Below are 13,366 nucleotides of genomic sequence, written 5' to 3'. Positions count from 1 at the left end.
ATGCTTGTGTGTTTGCGGAAGTGTGCATGTATGTATGTGTGTCTGGGTTAGCTCGTCTCTGCATTGTGTACATACGTGTAGTATGTTCTTTTATGTGATGTCTAATAGAACATTCATCTTATGTACACATGAAGCAGGGGATTGCAGCCTATATGAGTCTTTGCGGGCTAAACACAATCTTATTTTCTGATGAACGCGTTCTTTACTCTCCTGGTTGAGATGAACCTCTAAAGTGAGTAAGTCTCCCACCGTGATTGCTTAGAGGTTTTCAGCCCAGGCAGGATTCAGTCCCCACCACTTCACACGTTCCTCTTGGCTATCACTCAAACTCTGCCGCTACCAATTTTGGAATCAGATATTTGTTTTTCTAAGCTATTATCCAATCTGATTTGCTGTTCAAAATGTAAATTGCAGCCCCTCCCCAACCAAAGAGGAGCCATAATCAGATTGTGGATATTGCCTTGCACAATGTTTCTGTAATTAAATGCTGACAGGATGGGATTTCAGCAGGGGCGACATGCAACCATTATTTTAGAGGGGGCACAAAACACCTGTTTTAAAAAAACCTGAAACAGCTTTTTCCTACAATCTAGAGCCATAATCATTATGCCTAATTTTATGTAAAAAATATATATATAAAATAAAATCTAATTTTATTGGTCACATATTTACCAGATGTTATTGCAGGTGTAGTGAAATGCTTGTGTTCCTAGCTCCAACAGGGTAGTAATATCTAACAATTTACAACATTACACACAAATCTAAAAGTAAAGAATGGAATTAAGAAATATATAAATATTAGGACGAGCAATGTCGGAGTGGTATTGACTAAAATACAGTAGAAAATAATACAGTATATACATATGAGATGAGTAAAGCGGTATGTAAACATTATTAAAGTGACCAGTGATTCTAGTCTATGGACATAGGGCAGCAGCCTTTAAGGTGCGGGATTGAGTAACAGGGTGGAAGCCGGCTAGTGATGGCTATTTTACAGTCTGATGACCTTGAGATAGAATCTGTTTTTCAGTCTCTCGGTCCCAGCTTTGATGCACCTGTACTGACCTCGCCTTCTGGATAGCAAGGTGAACAGGCCGTGGCTTGGGTGGTTGATGTCCTTGATGATCTTTTTGGCCTTCCTGTGACATCGGGTGCTGTAGGTGTCATGGAGGGCAGGCAGTGTGCCCCCGGTGATACCTTGGGCAGACCGCACCACCCTCTGGAGAGCCCTGTGGTTGCGGGCGGTGCAGTTGCCGTACCAGGCGGTGATACAGCCTGACAGAATGCTCTCAATTGTGCATCTGTAAAAGTCTGTGAAGGTCTTAGAGGCCAAGCCAAATTTCTTCAGCCTCCTGAGGTTGAAGAGGCACTGTTGCAACTTCTTCACCACACTTTCTGTGTGGGTGGACCATTTCAGATTGTCACTGATGTGTACACCGACTAACTTGAAGCTTTTTACCTTCTCCACTGTGGTCCTGTTGATGTGGATAGGGGCGTGCTCCCTCTGCTGTTTCCTGAAGTCCACGATCAGCTCCGTTTTGTTGATATTGAGGGAGAGGTTATTTTCCTGGCACCACACCGCCAGGGCCCAGTTGCACAGGGCAGCTTTAACAATGGGGACAGTATATCCGGAGAGAGCCATGGTTCCATGAAACAGAGTATGTCACAGTCGCTGATGTCTCTCTGGAAGGAGATCCTCGCCCTGAGCTTGTCTGTGTTATTGTCCAGAGACTGAACATTAGCGAGTAATATACTCGGAAGCAGTGGATGGTGTGCATGCCTCCTGAGTCGGACTAGAAGTCCACTCCGAATACCTCTCTCCGTCGGCAGCGTATTGGAACGAAGTATCCAATTCTGGAAAGTTGTATTCCTGGTTGTAATGCTGGTGAGTTACCGCCGCTCTGGTATCCAAAAGTTATTTCCGTCTGTATGTAATAACACAAAAAACGTTGTGGGCTAATAATGTAAGAAATAACACACAAAAAAACTAGATACTGCAAAATTGCTTAGGAGCTGGAAGCAGAGCTGCCATGTCTGTCGGCGCCATCTCTGTCACGTCCTGGCCAGTATAAGGTTAATTGTTTTTGTAGTTTGGTCAGGACGTGGCAGAGGGTATTTGTTTTATGTGGTTCGGGGTGGTGTGTTTGTGTAAAGGGGTGTTTGATTTAGTATTTCCGGGTTTTTGGTTGATGGTCTATGTGTTTGTAGTCTATGGTTAGTCTGGTGTGTGTGTTTCTATGTTTGGTTAATTGGGGTTGGGACTCTCAGTTGAAGGCAGGTGTTGTCTATCTGCCTTTGATTGAGAGTCCCATATATTAGGGTGTGTTTGTGTGTGTGATTTGTGGGTGATTGTTCTGTGTTGAGCTTTGCTTTGCCAGACTGTTTGTTAGTTGTTCGTTTTTCGGTTTTGTTATTTTGTATGTTAATTTTTGAAGATAATTAAAAATCAAGATGAGCATTCACGTACCTGCTGCGTTTTGGTCCTCATTCACCGACGACAACCGTGACAATCTCTATGTATATTTTTCTGCATAGGTTATCTAAGCATACCTCTTTAGCTTTTCAGTTGTCATTTTAATTAATTATGTACATTGATTCTTTAAAGGTGCAATATGCGAAATCGCTCCACCATTTCCTGTTTGCTAAAATTACAATAGTTCACCCAATTTCAGTTTGTGACAAAACTAGCAATGCATAGGTTAGAGAATCATTGTACAATCTAAACCGCTGTGAAATATATATTTGTATTTTCAGCTGTTTGAAGTTGGTGTACAATATTAAAATAAAAGACGCAGAAACGGAACTTAAGAATGGGAAGCATAGAAATAGCGCACATAGAACAGATCAACCACTTCTTAGACTTGCTTTCGATGAGAATGACATCTATTACTCACATTTCTATGTGAATTCGGTCAAGTTGCCCAAAAAGTGATATATTGCAGCTTTAAGAACTTTTATGCCATATGAGTTTACTACAACTGCCACACCGGTATATAGTACAATAACCCAAGAATTAAAACTATTTTAGTATTTTCTAAAATCTACTAACCTTGCCTGCAGGCATGCCAGCAGAGATAGTTAGACAAGCTACTCTATCTTGATTAATAACCGGAAATGGCTCGGTAGCTAATTATGAGGTTGGGAGATTGGGAACCTATCTAGCTGGCTAGCTAAAGCCAACTTCATAAAATTGCTTGGTTGCTAGTATTACAGAGAAACAACAAAATGTTTTGTTTTATTTATTAATTAAGAAGGAATCAATAAGCTACATAGCTTGATCAAATTCATTTACGAACATTCCTCCTGCGAGTCCTGCCCATCACCGGCTCAATTAAGTTGAGTAATTAATTTAACATCTGAAAAATGTAAAAACAGGAAAAATCTGAGGGGGCACATCTCCTTGTGGGCATGACGCCTCTGGATTTCAGTGTATTAGATTACAGGGAGTGAAGGCCTGGGGATAAACTGCATAATTAATTTAATAGATTCACATCAGTCATTCCTTAATGCCAGAGTCTGTTTGGAGCTTTTCATTCATCAGCACTGGTGCTCTCTGGGCTACTTTTTGACACTAACTAAATTACAGACTGACATAGAGATAGCTGCATCCATTCAGACAACACACACACACACACACACACACACACACACACACACACACACACACACACACACACACACACACACACACACACACACACACACACACACACACACGATCGAAAGAGAGAGAAATCAAGTTTCTGTGAGAGAGAGTGTGTCTGGAGAGATAAGAGGTAGCCATGGAGGAACTGTAAACTGTGTCCAACTGTTGATTTTACAGTTCACTCAGCAGCTAGCCCGACTTGAGTCAGGCTTATTGTAGAGGGGAAATAACGCCCATTATATGGTTCACAGTTGTTTAACCACTCCTAGCTGAGTCCCTTTAGTTATGACACTGGACTGGGGCTGGGAGTGGGAGGGTCAGGCTGAGAGCCTGAGGCTTGTACTTAATAGTACCATGGAGCATGTTTAAGTTCTACTGTACTAGCCATAGCTTCTACTACAGTCAATAAAAAACTCCACTAGCTGATTTAGCTGACCAGGCTGTTTCAATTGGATTGTAAATACGTCTGAATAATAGGTTCCTATGTTCTACTGAAAATCCTGTAGCCTACAGCCCACTGTTGGTGCTGTTTGTTGCAGCTACACGAACACAGAAAGGGCTGAGGTTTGTACAGTGAGGGAAAAAAGTATTTGATCCCCTGCTGATTTTGTACATTTGCCCACTGACAAAGAAATGATCAGTCTATAATTTTAATGGTAGGTTTATTTGAACAGTGAGAGACAGAATAACAACAAATAAATCCAGAAAAACACATGTCAAAAATGTTATGAATTGATTTGCATTTTAATGAGGGAAACAAGTATTTGACCCCTCTCGCCGTGTTTGGAGGAGGAGGAATGCTGCCTATGACCCCAAGAACACCATCCCCACCGTCAAACATGGAGGTGGAAACATTATGCTTTGGGGGTGTTTTTCTGCTAAGGGGACAGGACAACTTCACCGCATCAAAGGGACGATGGACGGGACCATGTACCGTCAAATCTTGGGTGAGAACCTCCTTCCCTCAGCCAGGGCATTGAAAATGGGTCGTGGATGGGTATTCCAGCATGACAATGACCCAAAACACACGGCCAAGGCAACAAAGGAGTGGCTCAAGAAGCAGGACATTAAGGTCCTGGAGTGGCCTAGCCAGTCTCCAGACCTTAATCCCATAGAAAATCTGTGGAGGGAGCTGAAGGTTTGAGTTGCCAAACGTCAGCCTCAAAACCTTAATGACTTGGAGAATATCTGCAAAGAGGAGTGGGACAAAATCCCTCCTGAGATGTGTGCAAACCTGGTGGCCAACTACAAGAAATGTCTGACCTCTGTGACTGCCACCAATTACTAAGTCATGTTTTGCAGAGGGGTCAAATACTTATTTCCCTCATTAAAATGCAAATCATTTTATAACATTTTTGACATACGTTTTTCTGGATTTTTTTGTTGTTATTCTGTCTTTCACTGTTCAAATAAACCTACCATTAAAATTACAGACTGATCATTTCTTGTCAGTGGGCAAACGTACAAAATCAGCAGGGGATCAAATACTTTTTTCCCTCACAGTATATTTTTGTTTGAAGGCATTCTCGTGAACTCTGGATGTACTGTCCACCTTTTTCCATTCTCGCGTTTCTCTTCAGCCCACAGTGCATTGTCTTGTCGGAGGACCCAGGTTTGTGGAGTGTTTCCAAATGACCTTCCCTTTCCTTGTTGTGGTTCTGCTCAGATGCACACAGTGCTCGCAGAGGAGACGTGTGTTGCCCTCCTATAAAAGGCCTGGGCCAGGCCATATGGCCCCAGTCTCTGGCTGGCTGGCTAGCTGTCTGCTAGCTGTCTGTTTGAAGATGTGAGGAGAGGAGGATGGCCAGTCTGCTTTCTCTGCAGGCTTTTAGCATTGCAGGCCATGTCCCCCGCACAGCCCTTTAACACTCTAAGCCGGGACACACAGGACGCAGATGTTACAAATATAAAGAGGAACTGAAATATCTTCGGCTGTGCCATGTCTTTGTTGGTCCTAACCCCAGTATAAGGCCATTGAAATAGGAAGAGATGGAGAGCAGGACAGGGTATTTGATGGCGGGACAGAGGGGAGTGGCAGCCTAGCTTATCCGTGTAGCTCTGTCTGCTCAGAGGGCATTTCCCCATTTTAAAGCATGGTGTGCCTAAGGCAGTAGAGGGCTTTGTCAAACCGTGAGATCAAACCGGTGTGTGGGTGTGTGTGCGTGTGCATGTGCGTGTGTGTGTGTGTCACTAGCCTGTTAGAGTGGGGTAGGGAGGACGGGGCTGGGGAGGTATAACAGACCCCCTCACACACACATACAATCACACACAGTAACACACAATGGAGTCATGGCAACATAGTTCCTCTGCGTCACTGGCTGTGTCGGCATGGCCCTCGCCCAATACACTCGCCTCGTTTGCCACCTTTGTACTGAATATGGTGATTCCCACAAGACGTGCTCTGTCCCACTTGTGAGAACTGCTCTGTTATTTACTGTGAAATGTGTTTCGCAGCGGTATGAGGCGAACTAAAATAGCCTCTTCTCCAGCGTTTAATCCTTTGTGTACATTATAGTATGTTTAATCAATCATTTATCTCCCTTGGTATTTTTATAGCCTTTTTTATAGCCTTTTTGTGTATATTTAAAGGGCATATTTTTTTTATTCTAAACTAACTCAGCTAATTTGCTATCTCCCTCCTCTCCTCCTCTCTCTCTCTCTCTCTCTCTCTCTCTCTCTCTCTCTATCTATCTATCCCTTCCCTCATTTAATCTCCTCTCCTATTCCCTACTCGCCTCCTCTCCCTTCCTCCTCTCCTCTTCTCTTTTCTCCTCCTCTCCTCTACTCTCCCCTCTCTCCTCAGATGGCCGTCCGATAGGTGTGGAGGGCATCCAAGTGCTGGGTACAGGGAACCTGATGATCACAGATGTCGGGGTCCAGCACTCTGGCGTCTACGTCTGCGCTGCCAACAAACCAGGGACCCGTGTACGCAGAACCGCTCAGGGACGTCTGGTGGTCCAAGGTGTGTGTGTGTGTGTGTGTGTGTGTGTGTGTGTGTGTGTGTGTGTGTGTGTGTGTGTGTGTGTGTGTGTGTGTGTGTGTGTGTGTGTATGTGTGTGTGTGTGTGTGTGTCAGTGGAGGCTGGTGGGAGGAGCTATAAGAGGATGGGCTCATTGTAATGGCTGGAATGGTACTGATGGGACGGAGTTAAACGTGTGGTTTCCATATGTTTGATGTGTTTGATATCATTCAATTTATTCCATTCCAGCCATTACAACGAGCCTGTCCTCCTATAGCTCCTCCCTCCAGCCTCCACTGGTGTGTGTGTGTGATTTTGAATGGAAATACATTTTAGGTCCCCACAAGGTTAGTAAAACAAATGTGTGTGTGTGTCTCATTCATTGTGTGATATTCTTACTCATATTTGACCAATTGGAGGTGGTTAGTAGTGCGGGTAGGGCCTTCCGACCAAGCAGGAAGCATTCAGCGAGTGCCTCACATGCTTATCAGCCAAAGGGCCCTGCCCTTGGCCCCAGCCAATAGCAATACTGCTCCCAGTCAATATTTCATTTAATTTTCCTGTCCATTGTTAGACAAGGCCCTGCTATAGAAGGCTCTGTCAATGTCTATGGTTTCTTTAACGATCAGTGAAACTAGTAAGCGCCCTCAGCTAATGATCTGATACGATATACAATACATGTGTTTTATGATAAGAAACGAAAAGGCTAAAGCCTTGCTGTGGACACAGCCTTCAAGAAGCATTGCTTCATATTCTCATGGCAGCAGTGTTCTCCTCCTGGATGTATTTCACAGTCGGGAAGCATATGACTGACTGACTAACTTGCTATGAGAGGGTTGTTATGGTGATAAGACCTCAGTGACTGTATAGAGTAGCAGCATACAGGTGACTCCCTCCCGCCGTCCGGCCGGCTGTTTTGATCAGAGTAAGGTAGGCTGTTTCTTAAGAGAATCGATGTGATCTTCCTGGCCAGATGGTTGGCACAGCGGCCCTCTGCTCACTGCACTACCCTTCATTTAGCTCAGAGTGAGAAAGTGAAGGGAGAGAGAGAGAAATGGAAAAAGAGAGAGTAGGGAGAGAGAGAGAAGGAAGAAGAGAGAGTGAGAGAGATAAGGGGGAGAGGGAGAGGGAAGAAGAGAGATTGGGGGAAGAGAGTAATAGACTAGGGGGAGAGGGAGAGAGAGAAGGGTAGAGAGAGAGAGGAGGGGATTGAAAGAGGGAGAGAGAAAGATAGAGAGGGAATGGGGGAAAGAGTGCTGATCAGACCCACACCACAATTGCACATCAATACTCTCCCTGACCCACCATCCCCCCGCCTCCCTCCAGCCCTTCCCTCCAGCCCCTACTCACATACACACAGCCTCTATATATAAATATATATATATATAGAGAGAGAGAGAGAGAGAGACTAATCCTCATCATACCACAGTGTCTAGAGCTGTGTATTTCAGGTCCCGCCACTTTTACTGACAGGGTGACATACAGTATGGAGATAGCTGAGATTAGAAAACCATCATAACACCTCTTCTCTTAAGATTAGAATTATATAGATAGAGGATGCTAAATAACTAGAACTGGAAAGGGGAGGGTTTGTTTACAGGAAGATAGTTTAGATAGAGGATGCTAAATAACTAGAACTGGAAAGGGGAGGGTTTATTTACAGGAAGATAGTTTAGATAGAGGATGCTAAATAACTAGAACTGGGAAGGGGAGGGTTTATTTACAGGAAGATAGTTTAGATAGAGGATGCTGAATAACTAGAACTGGAAAGGGGAGGGTTTGTTTACAGGAAGATAGTTTAGATAGAGGATGCTGAATAACTAGAACTGGAAAGGGGAGGGTTTGTTTACAGGAAGATAGTTTAGATAGAGGATGCTAAATAACTAGAACTGGAAAGGGGAGGGTTTATTTACAGGAAGATAGTTTAGATAGAGGATGCTGAATAACTAGAACTGGAAAGGGGAGGGTTTATTTACAGGAAGATAGTTTAGATAGAGGATGCTGAATAACTAGAACTGGAAAGGGGAGGGTTTGTTTACAGGAAGATAGTTTAGATAGAGGATGCTAAATAACTAGAACTGGGAAGGGGAGGGTTTATTTACAGGAAGATAGTTTAGATAGAGGATGCTAAATAACTAGAACTGGAAAGGGGAGGGTTTGTTTACAGGAAGATAGTTTAGATAGAGGATGCTGAATAACTAGAACTGGAAAGGGGAGGGTTTGTTTACAGGAAGATAGTTTAGATAGAGGATGCTAAATAACTAGAACTGGAAAGGGGAGGGTTTGTTTACAGGAAGATAGTTTAGATAGAGGATGCTGAATAACTAGAACTGGAAAGGGGAGGGTTTATTTACAGGAAGATAGTTTAGATAGAGGATGCTAAATAACTAGAACTGGAAAGGGGAGGGTTTATTTACAGGAAGATAGTTTAGATAGAGGATGCTAAATAACTAGAACTGGAAAGGGGAGGGTTTATTTACAGGAAGATAGTTTAGATAGAAATATTAAAACCAGAAGGATAGCTGACAGGCAAATAAACCTGCTAATGTGAGAGTGGAAAGGAAAATAGTTGCTGATTGTGGGAATGATCTCGTTGTAAATTACGACTAGATGATCCCTAATTGCAGTCTTAATTGTCTTCCCACTCACTAGGAAGTTATTAGGAAAATAACTCAAGTTATCCTATCATAAATGACAATATTGATGTGGCTTATAATACGGGTAGCTATGAATAATGAGGGGAGATAAGTATCCCAACAGAAATAGCAACAGCAATACCAACCAACAGCTCGGATCAAATCTGGGAGGAATGTAATCACAAATTTGAGGCGAAACTAAACACTGTTTAATTAAGAGGTAATAGAGATTTGCATTACCTGTACCTCTGTGTCAATTAGCGCAAACGGAGCATGGCTCATAGCTCAAAGAGAGGAGGGAAAGAATGACTCCTAGGGAGGGAGGGAGGGGGGGAGGGGAGGGGGGAGGGAGGGATCATTGGCTGGAGGCTGAAGGTCAATAGTTGTGTAATGTGCCATACTGAAAGACTTTCGGGGGAAAGATACTGTATCTGCACTGCATTGCCTTTCACTCAGTTTGTGTTCTATAATAGGTAGTCTGCGTTTGTGGTTAGATTCCCTGTTCCCTCTCCTCCTTCTCCTCCTCCTCCTCCTTTTGTGTTCCTAGATCTTCTTCTCAGTTCCAATGACATTAATCTGATCCTCAGCTAATAATTGTTTTGCCAGACTCTATCGCTAATCCCCCCCCCCCCCCCCCCCCCCCCCCCCCACACACACACACACACAATATAATTCTGATTAATGTGATTAGGCTGGATTAAGCCCAGGATAATACGCCTTCATTCCTCTCTCCTCTTTTCCTTCCCTCTAGAAGGCTGGGAGCTTCCTGCTTTTTCAATATACCTTGGTAGCTTATGTTTTCAAACCACTAGTGAAAAAACATAGTTGTTCTGCAGCATAGTATGGGGAATGAGAAAGACCCTGTCAGCAAGTTGCTGTATCTATGTAGCAAGGCATTTTATATTCAGTTAGTAAGTAGCCCACTATCTGTCTTTCTCTTTCCCCTGCGTCTGCCACAGCCCCAGCAGAGTTTGTGCAGCCTCCCCAGTCCATCTCCCGGCCGGTGGGCACCACTGCTATCTTCACCTGCCAGGCGCAGGGCGACCCTGTGCCCCAGCTCACCTGGCTGAAGAACGGGCAGATCCTGGAGCCTGGAGGGCACGTCAAACTCAGGAACAACAACACGTGAGTTAACGTACAGCTATGGAGATGCATATAGTAAGTGTGTTCTATTGGATTGTGTGCTGAAAGCAACAGGGACTGTACTCATTCTGTATGGTAATAACACTATATCCATTCATGCATGCAGCCATCCATCCACTGTAACAAAGCTACATGCCATATGTGCATGGCTGGCAGTGTCGTTGGCGTAATCAAACGCTCCATTATTTCTCTCTGGGTTGATCTGATCTACTGCTCTAATGAAACAGCTGGCCAAGATGTCTGCCAAGAGATACACTGACTTGTTTTAAATGGAGCTGTAACATTACATTACGAGGGTATCTATCGAATCGCTGCTGGACCGGCTCCCAAGGCTGTCCGGTGGAATTTCCAGGAACAGAACAGAAGGCTCGGCCAGTGTATTGTGTCATTTAACATTCTCCATATGAGAGATTATGAGGCCAGGTTATTGTGTTTAGTGTTGTGTTGGGCGGGCGGGGGGGCGGATTGAGGCAGGCAGAGAGAGACGGGAGGGTTGTAATGAGGCTGGGACTGGCCTCACTCCAGGTCGAGGAGAGTGGCTCTGTGTAGTGATAATGATTAAAGTCTGCTACTGTATTTGGAGTTTTGCTGTTTTATTGTCCTGAGTGGTTGTCACCACCAGTGTTTCTCCAGAACCGTTAAACACGGAGCCAGACAGCCTGGTGTTAGAATGCTTCTCATTCAGGTCAAAGAGTAGACTCCAAACATAGCCTGGGGTTTGCAGTAGAGCTAGGCGTTATAGCTCAGTAATATCTCAGATGACTGGATGCTTGGATGGTTCTCCTGAATTTGGTGCGCATACTGTTCAAGGTATTTTGTCAATGTCCTGCATGTGTTTTGATGTTTTCCAGTTGAAGATTTCACAGCACTTATTCCCTATACAGTGCACTGCTTTTGACCAGAGCCCATAACACAAAGAATATACAGCATGTCGTTACATATGAGGCAGATCTATATTTGTTCACGCAGACAAGAGAGTTTGTATTATTCATACATTTTAACTGTCAGCCTTTCAAAGATTTATAGGTTAGATTTCTTTCTGGCTGTGGGAAATGAAAGAAAGGTTAATTACAGTATACATGATGAGTTCAGTGCTGTATCCAGTCGTGTTTTTGCAAAAGTGAGAATCCATCTCTGTGTGTTAGTATTTATAAATGCAAAGGATGGTGAAGTGATTACATTACATATGCACAAGAAAATCAATAAAGCGGGACAGTGAAGTACATGTAAATGATGCAGGTGTTCCAGACCAAGTGGTACATGGGGAGAGAGAGGCCTAGGCACTACCATCACTCAGACTCACTGCTCTCCTCTACCAGTCACAGAGATGGAGAAAGAGAGAGGCCTAGGCACTACCATCACTCAGACACACTGCTCTCCTCTACCAGTCACAGAGATGGAGAAAGAGAGAGGCCTAGGCACTACCATCACTCAGACACACTGCTCTCCTCTACCAGTCACAGAGATGGAGAAAGAGAGAGGCCTAGGCACTACCATCACTCAGACACACTGCTCTCCTCTACCAGTCACAGAGATGGAGAAAGAGAGAGGCCTAGGCACTACCATCACTCAGACTCACTGCTCTCCTCTACCAGTCACAGAGATGGAGAAAGAGAGAGGCCTAGGCACTACCATCACTCAGACACACTGCTCTCCTCTACCAGTCACAGAGATGGAGAAAGAGAGAGGCCTAGGCACTACCATCACTCAGACACACTGCTCTCCTCTACCAGTCACAGAGATGGAGAAAGAGAGAGGCCTAGGCACTACCATCACTCAGACTCACTGCTCTCCTCTACCAGTCACAGAGATAGAGAAAGAGAGAGGCCTAGGCACTACCATCACTCAGACTCACTGCTCTCCTCTACCAGTCACAGAGATAGAGAAAGAGAGAGGCCTAGGCACTACCATCACTCAGACTCACTGCTCTCCTCTACCAGTCACAGAGATAGAGAAAGAGAGAGGCCTAGGCACTACCATCACTCAGACACACTGCTCTCCTCTACCAGTCACAGAGATAGAGAAAGAGAGAGGCCTAGGCACTACCATCACTCAGACTCACTGCTCTCCTCTACCAGTCACAGAGATGGAGAAAGAGAGAGGCCTAGGCACTACCATCACTCAGACTCACTGCTCTCCTCTACCAGTCACAGAGATGGAGAAAGAGAGAGGCCTAGGCACTACCATCACTCAGACACACTGCTCTCCTCTACCAGTCACAGAGATGGAGAAAGAGAGAGGGCCAGGCACTACCATCACTCAGACACACTGCTCTCCTCTACCAGTCACAGAGATGGAGAAAGAGAGAGGCCTAGGCACTACCATCACTCAGACACACTGCTCTCCTCTACCAGTCACAGAGATGGAGAAAGAGAGAGGCCTAGGCACTACCATCACTCAGACACACTGCTCTCCTCTACCAGTCACAGAGATGGAGAAAGAGAGAGGCCTAGGCACTACCATCACTCAGACACACTGCTCTCCTCTACCAGTCACAGAGATGGAGAAAGAGAGAGGCCTAGGCACTACCATCACTCAGACACACTGCTCTCCTCTACCAGTCACAGAGATGGAGAAAGAGAGAGGCCTAGGCACTACCATCACTCAGACACACTGCTCTCCTCTACCAGTCACAGAGATGGAGAAAGAGAGAGGCCTAGGCACTACCATCACTCAGACACACTGCTCTCCTCTACCAGTCACAGAGATGGAGAAAGAGAGAGGGCCAGGCACTACCATCACTCAGACACACTGCTCTCCTCTACCAGTCACAGAGATGGAGAAAGAGAGAGGCCTAGGCACTACCATCACTCAGACACACTGCTCTCCTCTACCAGTCACAGAGATGGAGAAAGAGAGAGGGCCAGGCAGAGGTGAAGAGGAGCGAGGGGCAGAGAGAGAGAGCGAGAGAGAGAGAGAGAGAGAGAGAGCACATTAGGTGCTGGAGTTGGATGGCTGAAGCAGACTGTGTTGTAGGGAAGA

At 44.9% G+C, this 13,366-nt stretch overlaps 1 protein-coding gene across 1 annotated transcript in view; it reads left to right on the top strand.

The window, feature by feature from the left end:
* The window catches only part of igdcc3 (immunoglobulin superfamily, DCC subclass, member 3), a 112,949-nt gene that overhangs the window by 72,215 nt on the left and 27,368 nt on the right, over positions 1-13,366 (top strand). The window contains exons 6-7 of the mRNA XM_014175440.3: positions 6,450-6,608; positions 10,201-10,366. Of these exons, the coding sequence (XP_014030915.2) occupies positions 6,450-6,608; positions 10,201-10,366 (325 nt within the window). The remainder of the gene's footprint in view (positions 1-6,449; positions 6,609-10,200; positions 10,367-13,366) is intronic.

This window comes from Salmo salar, chromosome 26 (genome assembly GCF_965601325.2).
Source record: "Salmo salar chromosome 26, fSalSal1, whole genome shotgun sequence".
Lineage (NCBI taxonomy): Eukaryota > Metazoa > Chordata > Actinopteri > Salmoniformes > Salmonidae > Salmo > Salmo salar.
This window is presented reverse-complemented; position numbering and strand designations above follow the sequence as displayed.